This window comes from Lepidochelys kempii, chromosome 3 (assembly GCF_965140265.1).
Source record: "Lepidochelys kempii isolate rLepKem1 chromosome 3, rLepKem1.hap2, whole genome shotgun sequence".
NCBI lineage: Eukaryota > Metazoa > Chordata > Testudines > Cheloniidae > Lepidochelys > Lepidochelys kempii.
The window spans coordinates 84,840,928-84,864,235 of record NC_133258.1 but is presented as its reverse complement, the minus strand read 5'-3'; the positions used below and the strand labels follow the sequence as shown (position 1 = coordinate 84,864,235).

The window sequence follows — 23,308 nt, the reverse complement described above, 5'->3', positions numbered from 1 at the left end:
GAAAATAAAGTGAAGGGAAAGAAAAAAACAAATGCAAGGGACAAAAAGTAAATGTTTGCTTAAGAGAAAGTGCCTTTGCAAAATGGTATATTAAATGTCATTCAAAAAAAGATAATCTGTGCTGTGGAGGTGTGAATAGAAATTCACCAATGGCCAGCCCTGGCTGGCTATTCTGCCTCTCTCTTGTTTATTTTTAATGTTGTACAAAATTCTTAGATTCATAGATTGTAAAGGCCATAAGGGACTTTACATAGTCTACTTTGACATGTATATCACAGGCCATTAAATTTTCACCCAGTTACCCCTAAATTGAGCCCAATAACTTTGATATTTGACTAAAGCATACCTTCCAGAAAGGCATCCAGTCTAGATTTGAAAACATCAAGCGATAGAGAGTCCACTACTTCTCTTGATAGTTTGTCCGTATTGTTAAAAAATTATGCCCTAATCTAATTTGAATTTGTCTGGCTTCCACTTCTAGTCAAGTTCTTGTTATGCCATTCTCCATTAGATTAAAGAGCCATTTTAGTACCTGGTATTTTCTACTGATGAAGGTACTTATGTACTGTAATCAAGTCACCTCTCCATCTTCTTTTTAATAAACAGATTGAGCTCATAAGTCTCTCACTGTAAGGCATTTTTCTAGTCCTCTAGTTATTTTTGTGGCTCTTTTCTGTAGCCTTTCCAATTTTTCAACGTGGACCTGCAGGATGTAGTATACTGGATGCAGTCCTGACCGCATGTACAAAAATATGGTCATATTGGAAGATCATTAGGTGCCAAAGTGACCTCTCATGACCAAGTTAGTCATAGCCCAAAATACTTAATGAAAAGCCACACTAATTAGGTACTTATTAAGAAGAGTATGTGGGAAAGATGTAAATATAAAAGCTTAATTTTGAAGCAGAAAGTTGATTTTTATGACTAAGACCTCCAGAATAAGTCATACTTTTGCATGTGTATGGATAAAAGGTATAAAATCCAGCTTCCTGTGTATACAGTATTTAATCACAAAACAGCCAAGCTAGCCAGTTTTTGCCATGCAGGACATCAACAGGAATTTTGGCCTATATATTTTTTCAATGTTATTTTTCAAAAAAGCACAAATATAAAGAAAAATATAGTGAAATGAATTTGACCAATGTAATCTATGCAATACTGTTTTCAGAAATGACCTCAGTTATAAAAGATACACATTCACATTAATGCCTCCAGATCAGGCCATATTTTAGGGCATTTCCCCTACTTTTTTCACCCCTGTAAAATTTTCTCCTTTTGACAGTTCTTTCAACTAATCTGAATACACAGATGGCAAATTAGAGTTCCATTTTTGAGTATTATATGTTTTGTTACCATTAGAGAACTGGTATCCATTTCTTGCTTTTCACTGGAAGATTTAATTAAGCAGCAAATTCCAGTACACACGTTTTTGGAGAGGACCGTATCTATATATTCAGAACACATTTTTGCATATGCTTCTTCAATATTTTTGTAATCTCCGACAAGAGAGAATTGTATAACAGTATAGCTGCTAACTGGACATATCTCCAACATTTACTTCCAAAGTCAAAGGGAGTTGTGGGTGCCAAACATCTCTGAAAATCAGGCCATTTATTTTATTTAAGTGCTTGTATAATGATTTAGGTGCCTGAATATAGGCACCTAGCTCTGAAACTTTTGGCCTAAATTTATAAATGTCATACTGTACATAAAAACACCGCATTAGGATAGATCAGGGGTCAGCAACCTGCGGCACGCGTGCTGATTTTTAGTTGCACTCTGCTGCCAACCAGGCTGCTGGTCCCACTCAGCCCGCTGCCGGCCTGAATGGACGGAACCCTGGGCAGGCAGCGGGCTGAGCGGGGCCGGTGTCCAGGCCCCCGGCTGACAGGGGCCGGTGGACGGAACCCCAGACTGGCAGCAGGCTGAGCAGCTCAACGCACTGCTGGTCTGGGGTTCCATCTGCTGCCCGCGCTGCCGGTCTGGGGTTCTGTCCGCCGGCCCCTGCCAGCCAGGATCCCCGCCGCCAGCCTGCTGCCAGCCCGGGGTTCCATCCATCCAGGCCGGCAGCGGGATGAGCGGGCCAGCGGCCGGGACCACAGACTGGCAGCGCGGGTGGCAGACAGAACCCCAGACCGGCAGCACGCTGAGCTGCTCAGCCCGCTGCCAGTCTGGGCTTCCGTTCACCTGCCCCTGCCAGCCGAGGTCCCGGCCACCAGCCCCACTCAGCCCACTGCCGGCCTGGGGTTCAGTCGGGGGGGCCCTGTAAATGTAAAATTTATTACTAGCACACGATACCTTAAATTAATGAAGACTTGGCACGCCACTTCTCAAAGGTTGCCGACCCCTGGATAGATTCATCCCTGATGTTATTGAATTTGGCCCCCTGTTGATTTTATTCACAATACCTTGTCGCTGTGTGATATCTGGTTCTGTATGCTATTGTATATTTTAGAATCATAAAACACCCACTTGGAATTCCTTAACAACTTTTAAAACTTTTTATAGAAAAAACATTCAAAAGAATGTGATCAAAACAGCAGACTAACCAGCTTAGAAATCAGCTTAGGCACACTTCTTTGCTAGTTGTTGCAGCAGAGTTCTATCTCCAGATTAATTAAATACAGGTGCAGGAATCTTTATCACAACAATGTATAGACTATTCCCAGTTTTTTTTAATTAATAGGAAAACAGCTACTAACATGGATTCCACCATAGCCTATGTGCATTATTGTGAGCTATTTAATATTTTAGTTGCTGGCTAAAATATAATTCTCTTTGAAGAAACAACCTCTTGAACAATCTTGAGATCAGTGCAGGTTGTTACATGAGCCTAGGAACTCAGCTGTTCTGTGAGTCCTGTTATACTAAAGTTCTGCTTGCTTTCTGTTGTTTTGTTCTGAGCACATCTCCTGATGCCACACAGTCAATCGTTAAGTTGCAGTTCTGCTATACAATGAGTACATAAAAACAACATTGTGGGATTCTTTTTTGCCCAACTTACTTCCAGGTGAAATCTTTGCAGTTTACAAATAAATGATTGCCAGACTTGCAAAACTCAACCCAGAATCTAAGTTGTTTTGGGTTCGTTCTAGCCCCCAGTCACCCAAAATCAGGTTTCTGAAGTAGGAATTTATGTAACAATTCTGATGGTGATAGGGGCATGTGTAGACCCCATCTCCATCTCCCACGATCTTATTAGCTATGTTATGTTAACAGATTTAAAATATAGTAAAAAATTTACTTTAGTCAGTAAGCTAAGCAGATTGGGTTCCACTGTGTATTCAGAATCCTATCTGTTGAGTATGAAGGTTCCATTTTTGACAGTGATGATTTTCAGAGGAGAATCACACGTTAGGAACTTTAATGAAAGAATGACAATGTACACCACCTGCCCCTTAATTTCTGCAGGTTGTTTTTGATCACTGCTTTGATTTTTAGTTGTGGTAGATCAATCTGATGCTTGCGGATTTTTAAATAACTGCTTATACTTACAAATTTTTCTCCAAAAAGTTAATGCACTTTCTGTACTATAGTGATCAAAATGTCCTCACAGTATCAGTGACATTTATTTTATTTTATTCCACTCAAAGCTGCTATGATTGTCAAGGTAGCAACAAAAATATATTGTGAATAGATGCCTTTGAGAACAAAATAAACACAACTTGATTAAGCAAGCATGGCTTGTACCAGTATATTAATGAGGAAAAAGGGCAAGGGAAGTTTCCAGAATGAACATCTTATTTCTTAGTGTGAAATGTGAAAAATCTCCCTAAGGGGAAGTGCATAATGTGCTTCTCTCTTCTTGTCTTTATTTCAGTCACAAGATCAAAATCAACATTTAGCTAAGCACTGTCGGTCAGGTATCTTTGCAGTTGTGATGCTTTAAGCATCACATATTTAAGGGATTAATTGTACCTTGCTTAATATTTAATGTGATATACTTTTCTAGTGGCTGTCTTTCTCTTCTAAGCCATTCCGGTGGTCTTCCAGTATATCATTTTGGCACACATTATCTTTTGTTTTTTATGTTCTCAAGGCAATGTGATGTATGGCCCACACTGTTGAAGTGGAGCCCTTTATTATATTGTCAAAAATTACACTTTACCTGGCACTACTGACATTGTACTGACTAGCTGGAAACAGAATATACTAATGCTTTATGCAATGATTCAGCAGTTTAATTATGTCATGGTGCCTGAAATTGGGCCTGCTCTTCCCTAGAAACACAATATCAGCTTGTACAGTAACTCCTCACTTAACGTCCTCCTAGTTAACGTTGTTTTGTTGTTACGTCGCAGATCTATTAGAGAACATGCTTGTTTAAACTTGTGCAATGCTCCCTTATAACGTTGTTTGGCAGCTGCCTGCTTTGTCCACTGCTTGCAGAAAGAGCAGCCCATTGGAGCTAGCTGTCGGGGGTTTGGAACCAGGGTGGGCCGGCAGCCCCCCATCAGCTCCTCTAAGTTTCCTGTGTGGCAGCCACCCAGCAGGGTACCAAGCGCCGGGCAGTTCAGGTGTCCCTCCCCACACTGCCATGTGCTGCTCCTGCCCTCTGCCTTTGAGCTGCTCCCGGGAGCCTCCTGCTTGCTGTGCAGGGGGTGGGGGAGAAGAGGGGTGCTGATGTCAGGGTGTTCCCCTCCCCCCACTCCTGTACCCCACCTCCACAGAGCAGGCGGGGGATACCATAGGGCTCAGGACTGAGGGAGCTTGCTGGTAGCAGCTTCTGTCTCAACTTGCTGATATACTTAAAAAGGCAGTGTACTTAGAGTGAGGTCAGCGTACTTAAAGGGGCAATACACATTTCTCTCTCACACACACGCTTGCACACACACACACACATCATGTGTGTATGTTTGTCTCTCTCTCTCTCTTGCGCGTGCACATACACATACGTTGTGTGTCTCTGTCTCACACACATGCACCCCCTGGCACTTTGGAAAGTGGAGGGAGTGGTGCGCTCCAGTGAGATAGCATGGATTCATCACCACATTCAGTTTCCGCAGGGAATGTTTGCAGCCACTGCCATGCGTCTGTTGTGTCTCTTCCCTCCATTCATGCTGTCTTGTAGAGTAAGGCTACATTAACAACAATGTGTTAACCCCTAAGGGCTCAGCCGAGTGCTAGTTCATCATTTAGCAGCATGGCATTCCCTGGGAAATAGCCCACCCTCTGACTCCACCACCTCAACCAAGCTTCACAATCATCATTGCTATGTACAGTATTAAATTGTTTTTTTAAAACTTATACTGTGTATATAATGTCTTTTGACTTGTGAAAAAAATTTCCCTGGAACTTAATCCCCCCCATTGACATTAGTTCCTATGGGGAAATTGGATTCCCTTAACATTGTTTCGCTTAAAGCATTTTTCAGGAACATAACTACAACATTAAGTGAGGAGTTACTGTAGTAGTGGCAGTAGCAAGATGGGCACATGTGAACAGCTGCTTATGATTTCATTGGATGTCTGCTCTGAAAAATGAGCAGCCTTAACTTAAGTGGACAGCAATCATCCATCATCCTCAACTGTTCTTGGCAAGTGTCCTTATTTGAATATTTACTTACTGTAGATAACATGTGAATATTATTTGTTATTTAACATTTATATTGTTGTAATGTAGAGGTTTAATCCAGATCAGGGCTACACTAGACAGTCCCTGTTCAAAGTTGCTTACATTTTACACAACTTTTTGAGTATGCCTATGTAATGACTACTACATTCATATGTCCACTGTGTTGGTGACAGACACCTCATAGACACCAACTTCTGATGTGCTTTTAACTTGGACAATGTCTGCTATAGCCAATTTGATATTTACAGCAAAAGTTTGCCCACTTTCCCTTAAATGTCCATTTAATTATAGTTAAAAGTTCATCTGTGTGTGCAAAGTGAGAGCAAGTATCATCTTTTTCATTTTGCCTAGATTTGCTGAAGAGACTGTGGTCTATATTTTTTGCAATAACCGTGTGCTAAAATTGATACTGTCCTTGCCAAATGCATTCTCTGTTAAGAGACTTTGAGAAAATCTTCTTTTAACTTCAGGGATATGGTGTTAGGAATTGATAAACTGATTGAGATTATGGCATGAGTTTTGTTCACTGTCTCTTCTAATTCTTGGAGAAAGTCGAACTTGATGTGACCTGTTGAGTTGCCAGCAGTTTTGAACTGTATATTTAAACCTACTTCATGATAATGTTTGAATGAAAGTATCTAAAGTTATGCTTTGAAGGTTGCTGTTGTGTATCCCTCTATTTAAATAATTTCACATTTAAAATCTCATTCATTTTTTTTGTAGCTGTTAATACAATAGTAGAAAATCTTCCAAAATATGTGTATTCATGTTTAGGGAAGGCTAAGCCCTGCTTATTGTTGAATTGTACAACAATTGTTGTAATGTAATATGCACATTTTATATAGCTAATGTTTGGAATGGACAATTTGTTTGCTTTGAACACTTGCAGATTGCAAGAGATGCTTGTAAAGACTTTGTATTATCAGCCAAGGCTTAATCTGCACTAGAAAAGGTTTGTCTGTAAAGCTATGCTGTAGACACTCTGGCAAAAGATTGCTTTTGTTGGTATAGCTTATACCAGTTCCCCTAACAAAATTAGCTATACTGGCAAAAACACATTTTGCTGGGATAACTGTTTCCACATGAGGGCTTTTGTTGGTATAAAAATGACAGTTAATAAAAATCACATTCATGATCAACAAAAAAAATTGTGTGGACCTGGCCCAAGACAAGGACTTCATGGGCTACCATTCAAGAAATCTAAATGTTCTTGACAGTGTTCTTGGGTTCCTGCTTGTGCCTCACTGTAGAAATTGCTGACATTTTAATTATTTATAAGTGTTTTTAAAGGTAAAATTAAAGTAATTAATAATTAAAAGCAGATGAAGAGGTTTTGTGCAAAGGACAATATTAACTAATATTGCAGTGTATTTCTAGTGAGAACTCTCAGGGATCTGTTCTTGGTCCTATGCTATTTAATATTTTTAGTGATGACCGGGAAGAAAACACAAAATCATCACTGATAAGGTTTGCAGATGGCACAGAGATTGGGGGAGTGGAATATTATGAAGAGGACAGGTAACTGTCATAGAGTGATTTGGATGACTTGATAAACTAGGCTCAAGCAAACAGTAGGTGTTTCTTTACAGCCAAATGTAAAGTCATATATCTGGGAACAAAGAATGTAGGCCATACTTGCAGAATGGTGGACTGTATGCAATTGCACTGACTGCCATAGAACTCCCTGGCATAAGGTTGTGGTGTTGCAGGGGTTCTTGTCTCTGCCATCCCCCTCTCTCACCCTCCCCAGTAACCACTTCCTTGGTCCCATAAGAGCCTGTCTGTCTGGGTTCTCTACGGCCTGGCCCTCTGGCCAGGTTACTTAACTGGACACCATTACATTAGGCTTGAATAAAGACTGGGAGTGGATGTGTCATTACACAAAGTAAAACTATTTCCCCATGTTTATTTCCCCCCCTACTGTTCCTCACACGTTCTTGTCAACTGCTGGAAGTGGCCCACCTTGATTATCACTACAAAAGGTGGTGGTTTGTTGTTTGGGTTTTTTTTTCTCTCCTGCTGGTAATAGCTCTCTTTACCTGATCACTCTCGTTACAGTGTGTATGGCAGCACTCATTGTTTCATGTCTTCTGTGTATATAAAATCTTCCCACTGCATGCAGCCGATGAAGTGAGCTGTAGCTCACGAAAGCTTATGCTCAAATAAATGTGTTAGTCTCTAAGGTGCCACAAGTACTCCTTTTCTTTTTGCATCCCTTTCTAGTGTAAGAAAGATTCACCTGTAAGTTCAAATAAAAATACATACTCATAACTCTTCTGCCCCCTTGTGCTACTCTGAAGTTCTCTGCCTTTCGCCTGCAACCCCTAGGTCCTGCAGAGCTTCTTCCTATATTGTTTCTTTCCAGCAAGTCTCCCCTACTATAAGCTGCTCCCTATGGATATCTTCTAGTCTGTCTTTACTAGGCCCTTTCCAGAAAGCAGGAACTCCCCTTTTCTCCTCTCTCCTGGGTCTCCCCCCCACCCAGACTGTGTTCACAGGTCGGTGATCCCCTCTCACTGATCCCCTGCAGACTTTTAAGTCTCCAGACAGCTATCCCCTAGCTGAGTGTGATGGTCACAGGCAAGGCTGTGCCTGGCTTGCCTTAAAAGGCTAGACAGCCTGTGACAGGGACTCTATCCTGGGAAACAGTGACTGAAAAATTCTTACGTGTCATAGTTGCTAATCAACTGAATATGTGCTTCTGGTGTGACACTGGCTAAAAGGGCTAATGTGATTGTAGGATGCATAAACGGGGGACTGGTGAGTAGAACCTGGGAGGTTATATTGCCTCTGTATTCTGCACTGATGCAATTACTACTAGAATATTGTGTCCAATTTTGGTGAGCAGAATTCAAGAAGGATGTTGAAAAATTGGAGAGGGTTCAGAGAAGAGCCACGAGAATGATAAAAGGATTGGAAAACCTGCATTAATAGTGAAAGATCTAAGATGTTCCATCTGTGTAGCTTATCAAAGAGAAGGTTAAGGAATGATTTAATCACAGTCCATAAGTGTCTACAGGAAGAGTAGAAATTTGATAATAAGGAGATCTTAAGTCTAGCAGAAAAACATATAACATGATCCAGTGACTGAAAGCTGAAGTTAGACAAATTCAGACTAGAAATAAGGTGCCAATTTTTAATAGTGAGGGTAATTAACCATTTGAGCAATTTACCCAGGGTTTTGATTGTCTTCCTCATAAGGTGTCAGTCAGTTGAATATTCTGCTTTTTATTTTTCAGAAACCAGCAAACATTCTGGTAATGGGAGAAGGTCCTGAAAGAGGAAGAGTGAAAATAGGTAAACCTTTCAATAACATATTCATTAGATATTCAATGAGTAATGAACTTTCTACGCAATGTGGTAGTTTAGAATAACATAACATTCTAAAATTCACTGTATTCTTAATAACAAGATTTTGTTCACAACTCCTAATTAAACTGAATATTGGCCAAAAAGTATGTTTGAAGTTAAGAATTTAGCAAGGATTAGACATTTATATAGAAAATGAGGACATCTACACTTACACTAGATTGGATAAAAGTATAGTTGAGGGCATGCTTAAGGGCATAAACCAAGTACTAACTATCAACAGTTAGGTAGAAATTTTCCTTGTGGCTGTGTTTATCAGTAATTGCCCAACACAGGCTTCTTGCAACTTCTACCTACCATTCTGGTACTGGTGACTTTTGGAGACAGGTTACTGGACTAGAAAGGTAACTGGATAATTGGTCTGATATGGTATGGCAATTCTTATGTTCTTAATTACTGGTTTTAAAAAACTGTTCACATTTTGGTTAATGCAATTACTGGAAATCCATTTTTGGTAAACGAAAAAAGTTCAATATTTAAGAATTGTGGCGCAACAGTGGAATTATTTTAACTAAGAATTAATATGGTATTTAACAATGCTACATTTCCTCAGACATCGTTAGCATATAAAATTTAAAGAGATGGTGCTCTTTTCATTTGAAGATTTCCCTATACAACAAAAAACTATTAGGCATCAAAGTGGAAACACAAAATCACTGTGGAAGCTATTAGTCACGTATCTAATTATACTATGCAGGTACTAGGCAATAATAAAGAGGATATAAAATTTGTTTTTAATGTAGCAAATGTATGCTATTTTTAGGTATTGGGTGGGAATGTTCAAATCAGTTAGGATAAAATAGTAACCCACCTGAACTTTTTCCCATTCCTTGACTCAACCTGAACTTTTTTGAAAATGTTTGACTAAGTTTTGTGTGTATATGCTTCTACAGTTCTTTGTATTGGTCACTCCTAGAAAGCGGAGAGCTGAACTGTTGTGAAAGAACCCATTTACTTGAGATTTTGTATGCAAAATTATATTAAAAACAGTTCAGATGAGGTTTGGGGTTGCATCCACTCTTTCAAGTGTTTATTCATACTTGACTGTCTGCTCTTTCCAATGTTCCTCCTCATTACTACAAAGCCAGTCCTATATAAAATAAATTTCTATCTCTATATTATCTTAGCATTCTTGATTTATACAACTTGATAACATTTGAAATTTATTGCCATCAGAGTGTGTATTAACAGGCATTCATTGGTGGATTCAGCAGAGAGGCCAGGATTTAGTGCCTGATCCTGCAAATATCTTAGGGCTTGTCTATACAAGATGTTCCTGTGCAGCAAGCCAGGGTGTGAATTTACAGCACACTAGCTTGCTGTGCAGTAATGTCCCATGTGGACATTGCTACAGCACACTGAAAGTCCTGTAGTATGCTTTGGCTTACTATGCTTTAAAAGTAGTAGTAGCCAAAGAGCACTCTGAGACTTTTAGCACACTGTGGCAGTGTCCATATGGGACATCGCTGCACAGCAAGTCAGGGTGTAAATCTACAGCACATTAGCTTGCTGTGCAGTAATGGTAGTTGAGGGAACTCTGTAATGTGCAAACGGAACTACTTTCTTACCCCTAGAGGTAATCCTTCCAAGTCAGGGTTGGGGTACATTAGAAGGATAGTACAGGGAAACAAGGGCACTGCCATTGTTTTCTCTCATTTTGTGGATACATTGGCATCAGTCACCAGGGCTACCCTGGCACTCCTGGCTCTGCTGCTGCTCTGCAGCAGTGAGCGAATGCCTTGGGGACATCTCATGGCAGCTGGCTCCACAGGCAAGTGCTGGCTTCAGGGGCTGTCGCTGGCTGGCATTGGGCTCCTTCGGGGGGAAAAGACAAGAGCGTGTCGAGGTGCAGTTTGGAGCTATGCCGCCTGCCCTATCTGGGGAGCGCCTGGCCATGCAGAGGCGGCCCAGCTTGGGGAGTAGGGTAGAGAAGGCTTCCGGGGAGCTAGCCAGCACCCTGGTGCCCACAGCACAGAGAGCCAGGGCCCAAGCTGGGCAGGCCGCTCCCACCAGCTTCTGATCTGCCAGCTTCTGGCCGGAGGCAAGCCCCATAGTTTGAAAACCTCTGTGCTAAATGGAAGGCTGAAATCTGGGGGGGCACATGGCCCCTGAATGCCCCCACTGCCCCAGCGGCTTTGCACCCTGGGTGGTTGCCCGGCTCGCCCCGCCCTGATTATTGCCATGATATAATTGTTTTACTGTACTACAGTTCCACGAGGAAGCCACCTTTTAAATGTTACATAACGGTATCACTTAATTGAAGTCAACGGAGTTGGGCCCAGTATAATTTGAAGTAATTCAGTCAGATACTTAGTAACTATGATTTATAGTGTTCAATCATATTAGGTTACATTGTGTTCTAATAAACATCTTGCTTATCATGCTTATAAATATTGCTTGTCATTGTGTGACTTATGTATAGTCAAACAAATATTTTAATATTTATTTTTCAGCTGACATGGGTTTTGCAAGATTGTTCAATTCACCTCTGAAACCTTTAGCAGATTTGGATCCAGTTGTGGTGACGTTCTGGTATAGAGCTCCAGAACTGTTACTTGGTGCCAGACATTACACAAAAGCAATTGGTAAGTTACTGTATAGGGAAGTGAAGTTGTTTATAGTTTCAGGATAACTGTATGTGTATTCCTTCTGTGGTGCATTCCAGAAGTGCTCAGTCAGGTCTCCAGCTGTCACCTATCTCTGGGTGGCAATTATTGTCCCACTCCCCTCTGACTAGAATTAAAGACTGCACAGTCCCCTGCTACAGACTGTGATATCCCCAGCAAGCCAGTCTGCCTAACAGCAGTGCCTGTGCTTAGCTTAGGACAATAACTGTGTTTTTACCAGTGACAATACAGCTCTTCCAGGGTAAGCACATTTATATGTAGGGCAAAAGCATTACAGAAAAAACATTAAAAACAATAAATGAACGTACACACTTACTAAATGTACCAGAAATCACCTATTTTCCACATGGGGAGTCTAATAGGCCAGTGTTCCTTCCAAGCCTTCAGCAAGGGGTGGGGCCTTTGCTTGGACAGAAGGTTCTGTCCATTTGCTGAATCAAAAGGAAGACCACCAGTTAGTTTCAACTCATCCTTTTGTACCAAAAGCCTCTCTCTTTGTCTCTGGAAAACACAGAGGGTGGAACTTTTCTGGAGTTGTTTACAGTCCCAGGGATAATCAGCCCCCCAGTGTCTTTAGCTCCTGGAGGAGCTGTGATAACCCCCTCCCCCCATCATGGAGTAGAACACAGTTATACATAAACATTCAGAAATTTTGTACATTGGTCCCTGTACGTGGGGTTGCAATATCTGTCAGTTTACCTTTAAGCTTCCTAAACAAGTAAGTAAACTGGAAGGCATAACAAAGTGCTGCAGAGCATGTTGAACAAAGAAGCTTTGTTTCAGGCAGAGGAATTCTTTGAGTGGCCTCCACACATTCCCACTCAAGGGTGTGCAGATGGTGCAACTCCGATAGTGGAATATTTCATAGCAGTGCCTGTTGGAGCATGCTTGTGCCCCCTGCTGTCCCTCTCCTCACGGGTCCTGAATATTCTGAGGGCCAGGTTATAAAACCGGTGTGGTGCTCCAGCTGCCTCAGTTCCTTCCCACTGCAGCAGCAGACAGACCAGGAGCCTCTCCAGGCTGCTCTGTCCCAGAGTCAACCTCTTTGAAGACTCAGTACATTAGATTTCTGAGTTAGTTAGGATTAGTGTTAGAAATTTAGCTTATTTTCCTTATAAAATTATTTCCATTATTAGTTTTTATTACTTGCCACACCTTGATGTGGGCTTATGGATCCTATGATGAATCTGAAGGGGAAGAGGCCAGTATTTAAGTGGTGAACCTTTTGTCCCTGCTTTGGACGACCACATGAGATGTCTAGCTTGTTTGAAGGAAGGACATTCTTCTTCACTGTGTGCAAACTACAGCACTTTCACCACAAGAGCTGGCAAGAAGCATCAGAACCACCTCCAAGCCTTACTACTTCAGGAGGCAATTCCAGCGAAACCCTCTGGTTTCTTAAACACTGGTTTTGTGAGTACTGAGAGGCTGGAACAGTACCTTAGCCCTCAAGGAATAAAAAGTCCAAGATGCTGGCAAAGGTACTGTCTTCCACTTCTGGAGTGAAAGCAAAATCTTAGGTACTGACGGATCCTAAGCCATTGGATCATAAGCCTAGAAATAGCAGAACCCTACAGGTGTCAGCCTGTGTTAGCATAGCCAGTCCTAAAAGAATGCCCCTTTGAATCCAGTGTCTCCACTTCTGGATAAGAGTGTGGCACGAGATACAGTTCCTGTTAGCAGAGCCAAGCACGGTTCTCGGTCTCTCTTGGTTCCCTCAAGGTCAGTTCCAAAAATACCTTGTGAACTGAGGCCAGAGGTTAAGGCCATGACATAGAGCAAATCCCTAAAGAACAGTCATATCCTAGGGTACAAGCATATCGGTTTTGAATGTTAGCTCCAACTCCTAGGTGCTGTCAGCATCTACTGTAACATTAGTTGCCGAAGGTACATTGTTCAGATCTACACTTAGAATCAACTGAGAAAGTTTCATGTGTCCCTTCGTCCAGGGGTCAGAGTGATAAGGGGAGTATAAGAAAAGTTTCAGGGCCACTTCCTTCTCCCTCTTCCCCAAAGGGGAAATGATCACCAACACTTTTTACTCCCTCCCCGTAGACCTCACCAGGGAAGATTGTTTCTCCCTTTTCAGTTTTAAGAATGCCAAGGCCACTAATTTCCATTCTACTTATTGCCTCGGATCCAAGATTGGATACCCAATCTGACACCGAATCAGATTGTGACAAATAGGTTAATTTCTTCTTTGAGTGGTGGTTCCTATGTGTATTCCATGCGAGGTGTGCACAAGTTCTATTCACCTGAGACCAGAAGATTTTCATTAACAGTGTTCATTGGTCCGTGCTTACACCCTTCTCCTTGTGTTCTGAACTGAGGGCATAAGGGGTGGAGTAAACCAACCGCATCTCTAATTCCTTCTCTACTGCTTGTTGTAAGACAGAACTTCTCCAGTGTCCGTAGCTTCAGCTAGCACTCTTAGTTTTATTAGTTATAAATAGTTTCTTTTTTTCTGCCAAAGTTTTAGTGTTAGTTTTGGAGAACTTTTGAAGGTTTGAGGGTCCTCCTGCCACCCTCCCAACCCTAGCATGCCTAGGGTGCCTAGCGTGCCCAAGGACCCAGGCTTCAAGAACTGCATGGTCTTCCTCTGGGACTTCCTGGTTAGTGACAGCTACAACACTTGTTTGTATTGCCTCAGGGAAGCTCATACCTCACCCAGCTGTAACGTCTGCCAGACTTTCCCTCACTGAACTCGTCAGTCCCATGAGTTCAGACCCCAAACATTCCTGATGATTGCTCAATGAGACCAGAGTCCGACCCCAGCCCATCAGACTCTCTGTGCATTGGGCAAATGCAACAGGAAGTGCCCTTTCAAGTACAGTTGTCTCCAGCTCTGGGACCACTGCCAGCAGAGTTAAGGACTCTAGAAGAAAATAGGGGAGACATGAAGAGGGTAAGAGTAAACACTCTCACAAGGACAATGTGAAAAATCCCTTTCTAAGTCCTCTTCTAAGAAAAGGATTTCTTTCACAATTCACTCTGTCAGGTGAGACTCTGCACCGCAGTGCAGGTTTGTCAGAAGCTCGAAGAGAACACGATACTTGGTCCTTGGCATTGTCCGTCAAGAGTGCTCTGAGACCACTGTCCACTAAAAAAGTGGCATAAAGACCATCCTCTTCAGGGACGCTTCTCACAAGAGGCTGCTCAGGTGGTAGTATAGATAGGAACCATACACCTGGAAGTACTTTAGTTACTATACAAGATTAGTAGCCATTCTTTACAATCCCAGCTCCCAACATGTGAAAAGAAAGGGTATCAGAGCCAACACTACACAGATGTTCCTCAGTTCATATAGCTACAGACCATACCTTTACCCCCGTAGGTACTATAAATGGGAATCTGATGAAGATTATTGGCGGTCTTGGCAGAGCCTTGAGCCAGATGACTTTACTGGCCCTCAGCTACATAATTTGGGGATGTTGAACATACTTGTCTTACAGGGACCCACCCCTCCTGGAAATCAGTGGAAGCCTTATACATTGGATCCTTTGCTCCTGAATCCATCTCTATTATTATGGAGTATAGAGAGCATTCCCCAGTGGTTGTCCCATATGTTGTCAGAGGAAACAATGATGGGACCCACTGAATACCAGGATGCGTATCTGGAACCTGATAAGTTGTCTTCTGCTGTAGGAGTCCTTTCACCATCTTCCCCGTAGCCTTGCCTTCAGAATATTCAGGAACGGTGGGAGGAGCAAGTGCAAGAACATTCCAGATGACACTGTTGTGAAATGTTCCACAGTCAGAGTTGCAACACTGGCACGTTCCATTGGTGTTAACGTGTAGCGTCCATCTTAAAGAACTCTAGGTACAGGTGAATAATCTTCATTTCTATCTGCAGAGAAATATTAGCAACATCATCAAATATATTCAAAGCTAATAGTTCAAAAATGCTGCTTTCCACCAGTTGAAATATATAAATAAAGATGTTAATATATTGTGTAAAAAATGCATAATGTAACTGTTCCTTTAAAGATCTTAATTTCGGAGAACAGCAAAACATAACTTGTCTTACAGCTTTATCTGTAAGTTTGAGGATGGAGTTTGAATGACTGCTGGCTGAGCTTCTTTCTAAAATCTAGTATTTCCTTAACAATTGATGTCATCAAGAAGATGTAACAAACCAGAACTCATGGTCTGTTCACTTATTTGTGATATGAACAAAACTGAAGTATAGAATGAGTTATAAGTATAGAAAGGGCTATGAGAGTCTCCTCTTAGTTTACTATTCTTCATGCCATCTTGCTTCCTATGGAAAGCAGTCTGTGCTAATTAAACATTTGGCTCAGAGTGAGATTGGATTTTCTAGGCACCTGTGATTTATGCAATAATTATTATGCTTTGCTAATATCCTTAACCACACAAGGTATTAGATATATAAATTTCTATTACCGTCAGTACAAAGATCTCAGTTATAGTCAATTGAATCACCTTTGTTACTAATAATGTCCTATATTATAAAAGTATATAAAGAGACAGATTTATGCTGATAGTGAATTCCTTCTCTGAGAAGAATTGAGATTGACTTTAGCAAGACATATCATTTTAGATTACCAGTGACTGTGTGATTTCTTAATTTCCTATGTCCTTGAAGGTGTTTGTGAAAACAGCCATGTGGCCTCTGTTAGCATTTGTCAGGATTGAGTTCATCCTGAAGGAGGAGTAGAATAATGTGATATGTAGAATACTGTGTCACATATGAACATTGGGCAAGATCCTGGTTGCACTCCAACCCTTTTGCACCACTGCAGCTATGTAATGTGGCCATAATGCTGGCTTAAATAGCTATCTGAGGATCATCCTATCTTGGAGGAATTCCCAGTTGGCTTAGAGCTGGCATACCTAGTGCTAGACACAACCTGTGGAGTAAGGAGTGTGACTGTGGGAAAGGAGCATGGCTGTGTTTCTGATATGCTTCAGCAATCCCCAGTTGCCACAACAGCCCCATGGGGCCATTGCATCTACCTGTAACTTAGAGTAGTCCGGAGGCTATCTTGATTGCATAGTGGGAAATTACCTTGATTCTGTTCTTTCTGTTTTGTAACTTTGTATACCATGGTCATCACCATAATGTCTGAGCACCCTCCAGTAGTGCATTAAGCAAAGTGTCTATGCATCTCTGACATGCTTTTTTCTCTCTCATCCTTTCCCCAGAGTGAGATGTGCAGTTGAGTGTCTTGTTTTGATAGGGTGTGAGAGTTTTGTTTGTTTAATTTTTAATATACATTACAAATTTCAGGTGTTTATGTAAGAGAAGGCAAGTCAAAGAAATGCACCTTGCATGTGACATATGAAGAAGTAACTAGTCAAGATGGTCAGGGATGCAGCCCCATGCTCTGGATGTCCCTAGCCTCTGACTGCCAGAAGCTGGGATTGAATGACAGGAGATGGGTCACTCGATTGCCTATTCTGTTTATTCCCTTTGAAGCACCTGGCATTGGTCACTGTCAGAAGAGAGGATAGTGGGCTAGCTGGACCATTGGTCTGACCCAGTATGGCTGTTCTTATGAGGTTTGCATGGTCATTAGTTCCTGAGGGAGTTCATTCCACAGTCTCAGGCCACCCCAGAGAAAGTTATGTTTCCCTCACAGACGTGCTTTGCTCTTTTTGTTGAGAGTTCTGTTGTGCCAGAGGAGCACAGTTGTCGACCATGGTCTTTGCCCCAGAGCCTAAGACAGTCTTTTAGGTATCCTTCGTCCAGGTCATGGACTGCTTTGAAAATAAGGATCAAGACCTTGAACTTGATTTGAAATTCTTTGGGAAGCCAGTGTAGAGAGCAGAGGGACTGCTTTTGGGTTTGATATGTTTGTGGTAGCTTGTGTTGCTGAGGAGATGTGTTGCAGTGTTCTGAACTAGTGGAAGTTTCCCAAGTGCTGAAGGTTTTAGGTCAGTTATATCGCATTGCTGTAATCCAACCAAGAGGAGAAGAAGGCATGAATAACTGAGGCCCCTGTTCTTTGTCTGCCAGGATGGGATGGAGTTTCCTAGCAAAGCAGAGACAGTTGAAAGCATTACTCACACATGCTGCTGTGTGAGAGTTTAACACCAGTGAGCAATCCTTGAATACTCCTAGATGACTGAGTGAACTGACTAACTGTGGTTGCGTATCTTCAACAAACAGAGACTGCATAATGGCTGGAAGCTCTTCAAAGTACTTTCCTCAGCCCAACATTGTCACCTCTGTCTTGCTCAGGTTCAGACAGCAGTTCTTTATCCAAGAGTTGATCTCGTCCAAGTACTGGACCAACTTGATGGTAGTGGCCCTGTACTTGGGTGAAGAGTAGGTAGAGCTGAGTAGAGCTGTATTTTGTGGCACTTGAGTCCATGTCAATTAATCAGATAATTATTCCTGGTAGTTGACAAATTGTTTGCAGATATAGATGAGTGATTATCTATCTATCTATCAGGAGATCTCTTTGAAGAATGAATTAGTATAAAATTATTATTGTTGTTTAATTATGCAAAAGATGACTTTATTCCTACCCAAAGGTTTTTATTATTTAAACCAAAATATACAAGGACTCACTGTAAAATCCCAGAGGATGGTGCTAGTTTAGAGAGGTTTGTTTGCTTTGTAATGGAGTAATGACAGCTTCTACTGATGTGAGTTAGTATTTGTGGGCCTCACATAAGAAGTGTGTCTTCAGGAGGCATTTGAATGAAGGGAGGGTGGTGCCTTGTACAAATGGATAGAAAGTGTATTCCAGGCTCATGGGGTAGTGAGATAGAAAGCATGGAGATGAGGGTAGAGAGAAAGGAACAAAGGCAGTGGGGAGGCCAGATTTGTTGACCTACTGAAGAGGTTAAAGGGGGACAAGAAATTAGAACAGAGATATATGTGGGTGTGGAATTATGCAGTGTTTGAAGGCAAGGAGGAGAAGCTTATAACATGGCAATTGTAATGTGTATGCTCCTTATGAGTCCAAACTTGTATTTTGCCTCTAGCGTTGTGAGCAATTACCAAGCAATCTTAATAGGCTAATTATTACCAGGAACAGTTGCCATTTCAACTGCAGACCACACATTAGAGACACATTCCTTTGGTGAAGGAGGAAGCTCTTAAGCTACATCTTGAAATTTCTTTCTGAGGAACATAATTTTAACTTGTTTTAAAGTTCCACAGCCCTCAAGAAATATATATATTAATAATAATATATATATAATATATATATGTTTATAAGTAATAGCTCTTGAATTAAATAAGGCACTCATTGAACAGAACTTGTTCATTCGGGAGGAGAAATTGCCTAGATGGTTTTGAAATTGGACGTTATGAAAATGTGATAAATAACATAGGCATAGGTTCTCATTTTCCACAGTATGTATAGTTTTCCTCTCTTGTCCATATATTGTTCCATTTAATTATTAATTGCAAATGATCTGGCTTTTAGCTATCATCTTAGGTTAGCTTTAGAGAGCTCTCATCCTTGATGTGAATATTGACTATTCTGTCATTGTGAGAAGCTTATTTCAAATTTATTATGCATGCATATAAACATTATTCTAAATCTACCTATTACAAACCCAGAATCATTGCCCAAATCAGATATTGTACAAATAAGACCTCTGCTTTAGTTTTCATTCTCTTCCATCCTCTCACCTTGATTACTGCATTTCCTCATTCATGGTCTCTGTGTCCCAACTCTTCAAACTTCATTTTGTCCAAAATAAGAAAGCTTGTCTCCATGTACTTATCCAGAAACAAGAAGCTGTTACTCTCAGTGCAAGTCTACACCATCACTTAAGTCAATCTAATTTACATTACTCGGGGTAAGCAACAGCTTAGCAGAAGATAATAGTTTTTGCTGATGACATAGCTCTTCTGTATAATCACTCAACCAGCATGCAAGCAAAGACCAAAAGGCTGTCCAACATCGCAAAATATAGGGTTAATATAAGCTCCCAACTCAAGCTTTACATTAGAAGGCAAAAGAGTACAAGAGGTGGGTCAACTCACATACTTTGGCAGTGAAATTCAAGCCAATGGCAATATCCAGAAGAAAATAATGTCATGAATTAGCAATTACCAGCAAGATTTGGTCTTTGAAAAATCTACAATTTAAAGACCAAACTATGAATTTTCAACTCAGATATTTCCACCTTAACATATGAATGTGAAACCTGGAAATTCACCAAAGGTATAGGTAGACACACCTTTGAAAGCAAATGCCCCAGAAAGTTATCAGGTATCAAATGGAATATATTTATAACAAAAGCTGAGATTTATCAGAATTCAACATAATCTTATCCTGGGAGTTATCAAGAAAGGATGATGGAAATATTTGGGTCATGTGTTAAGAATGAAGCAAGAGCCTCTGCCTTGGCGGGCCTGCCATTGAGCTGCTGGTGGAACGTGTAAAAGGGGTTGGACCAAAAGAATCCCTCCGCCAAACAGTGCTTAGAAAGGGAAAACCTGTATGGGACTTCTGAACAAGGATGCAATGAGTGGCCCTGGAGAGACAGGGATAGCAGAGCCTCCTTCATGCCCTAAGTGGCACTTGATGGTGCAGGAACGTTTCAGATAGTATTTAACAATAATAGTTTAACTGTTTTTCTTTACTGAAGGTTTTTGGTTATAATGCATTCGTTCTTTTCTGAAATGCACAAAGTAGATTAAATGTTACTCTCTTTATCTAGTTACAGTAGGCAATGGATGATTTATTGCTGAGTACCTTGGGTTACTTCCTTCTTACTTGACAGTGACTTCCTTTGAAAATATTGTGCGTACACAATATAGTATATTTGGTGGGTATTGTTTTGGAAAGGAAAAGCTAATTCCATCACTGCGGTCACCTGAAAACCAAAATACTGCACAAAGTTATTTGGCAGACACACAACAGGTGTTAGTTTTTCCTGCAAGGTTATGTATATAAAACATTTCAAGGGTGTTTGAAGAATTGGTATTTTTTAAAAACCTAAACTGCTCCAAGTTAGAATTGACAGATTACCATGAGTTAAAAGCCATGTAGCAGTCTTGCTTACATTAAGCATTCCCTCAATTAGCAGACTAGTTATATCTGTGTCTAGTTACTATAACTCGGTCTAGTCTGCACTCTAAATTAGCTGTTAAGATTAAATAGAATATTCCCCAGAATTAATGTCCAAAAATAAACCGGTAAAGGCTCAAGCTGATACAGACTAAGTAGTCTGATCATAAAGGTGTTTCATTTTTATAAACTAAGTTTTAGTTTCTAAAATTGAAAGGAAACACTAATGCATCTTTTAAAGTTTTGGAGTGCAGTTAGTGGTTATGAAAGTAAGATTAATAGGAATGACTTGAGCCAGACACGGGGGCCAAATCTATATGTACTGAAGCCAGGGGAGTTATTCTACTGCGAGTTAGGAAAGAAGATCTAATGGATAAGCGTCCTGGACTGGAACTCGAGGTGTCGGTTTAATTACTGGCTTAGCCACAAATATCATTTGTAGTTTACAGCAAGTCACTTAATCTACCTTGTGATTCAGTTCCTCATCTGTAAGGTGAGAATAATATTCACAGCAGTGTTGTGAGGATAAAGTCCACTAATTGTGGGATACAGATATAGAATAGTGTTGAGGGACATAAGTAGCTACATAGATTAGATTTCTCCTGTGGTGAATTTTAGCCCTGAATTTAAGGAGTCTGACCAAGCTTCCCATACAGCTCTCCAAATGCACCTCATTCCTGACATAAAATCTGTGGATTTTCAGTCTTAAACAGAGACTGCCAATCATGTCAATTTTTGTCATATTTTGTGGTATGATATTGGATCTTCAGTCAGACTGCCCATTTTCCACTATCAACTGACCACCATAAAATGTGACACAAATTGACGCTGACAATTAATATATTCTAACCCAGGATTGGAAAAGCAAATTTATTAGCCCCAGTGCTGTCTACATTACCCAATACCTTCCACTATCACTTCAGCTTCTTCTTGGGCTGATTTTTCCCCCACAAAATGTAATGACTGTTGAACCCAAGTTCTTTGATTTTATATTTCATGTTCAGTTATACAGAGATACACTGTTACAGGATAGGTTTCAGAGTAGCAGCCGTGTTAGTCTGTATCCACAAAAAGAAAAGGAATACTTGTGGCACCTTAGAGACTAACACATTGATTTGAGCATAAGCTTTTGTGAGCTACAGCTCACTTCATTGGATGCATGTAGTGGAAAATACAGTGGGGAGATTTTATATACACAGAGAACATGAAACAATGGGTGTTACCATATACACTGTAACAAGAGTACAAGGTGTATATGGTAAGGTGACAGGTTTCAGAGTGACAGCCGTGTTAGTCTGTATTCGCAAAAAGAAAAGGAGTACTTGTGGCACCTTAGAGACTAACCAATTTATCTGAGCATAAGCTTTCGTGAGCTACAGCTCACTTCATCCGCTGTAGCTCATGAAAGCTTATGCTCAAATAAATTGGTTAGTCTCTAAGGTGCCACAAGTACTCCTTTTCTTTATGGTTAGGTGAGCTCACCTTACCTGATCACTCTTGTTACAGTGTGTACGGTAATACCCATTGTTTCATGTTCTCTGTGTATATAAAATCTCCCCACTGTATTTTCCACTACATTCATCCGATGAAGTGAGCTGTAGCTCACGAAAGTTTATGCTTATCACAACAGCAGCAGTGATTGTCCTATAGCCTCTGGCTCTGGAGTAGCTGGTTGAGTGGAAGTATTCTCCCTCTGGTGCTGGGCAGACACTTAGGAAATGTTTCCTCTTAAGTTGGGCAGCTCTTCCCTAGATGGGGTAGAGGAGTGATTTCCTTAGGCTGCTGGGCAGGAGAGTGGGGCTTCAGGCTCCCTCCCAACACCAACTCTTTGGACTGTGGCTGCACAGGCAGGCATCAGCAGCAGTGGTCACAGGTCTCTCACTTAGAACAGCAGCCATTTAGTCCCATCTTTTCCTTCCCTGAGCCTTGTCATGCACTGCTGTAGCAGCTGGTTAGGGAGTGGTGCTGTGGGGAGTACGCAGTGCAATACAAGGACTGCGTGGGGACATAAGGGAGTTTCCCTTGCAGCTGCTGCCACAGTCACAGCAATATTTGAGTGCACTTCGAGAGTTGAAAATGTTAACAAGCAGAACCAGACTTAGCATTTTGCAGAGGGTTACAAACAATTTTTTGGTCACTGCCTCTTTATCGCTCACCTCCCCTGTCTCCACTACACCACTATGCAGGGCTAACCTAAGGATTTTATGTAATTCTTTGGGATATGCCCAAACATAACTTCTCTTATTTTACGTACAAATTATAGTGGGATTGAATCTTTAGGTCTCCTCAGCCTCCTGCTGCAGAAATGGGTCCCAGCTGCAAATTTCTATTAGTCTCAGAAATCTGTTACCACTTATGTTTTCAAGGCTCCCTTCAGAAGGAATTGGGCTAAAAACTTACTTTCTAAATAAAAAGATTCTCTTTTAGAAAGCCAAAAGTTTGCATCAATTAACAAATGGTTCCTGCAAGCCACTCCTCCTGCTCATCAGTGCAGTAATAAAAGTGTCTGTTGAAAAGGTTCAGTTACTGGCTGATGTCCACAGAGCGCTGCAAAAGTTTGTTACCACGTTGTAGTCTAGATATCAGCACTTGATCGAAGATAATTCTTTGACTTGTGCCAACCTTTACCGCCATCTAAGGGTACAAAACCCTGATGTGGAGATATTTTTGCTTTCATCAATTTGAACTTCAAACTACTACAGCAATATCCAATATCTCTCAACGCTGCACTGCAGGTTA

At 41.1% G+C, this 23,308-nt stretch overlaps 1 protein-coding gene across 1 annotated transcript in view; it reads left to right on the top strand.

The window, feature by feature from the left end:
* Positions 1 to 23,308, top strand: part of CDK19 (cyclin dependent kinase 19) — a 220,455-nt gene that overhangs the window by 163,249 nt on the left and 33,898 nt on the right. Inside the window, 2 exon segments of the mRNA XM_073337045.1 lie at positions 8,814 to 8,871; positions 11,397 to 11,528. Coding sequence (XP_073193146.1) covers positions 8,814 to 8,871; positions 11,397 to 11,528 — 190 coding nt within the window.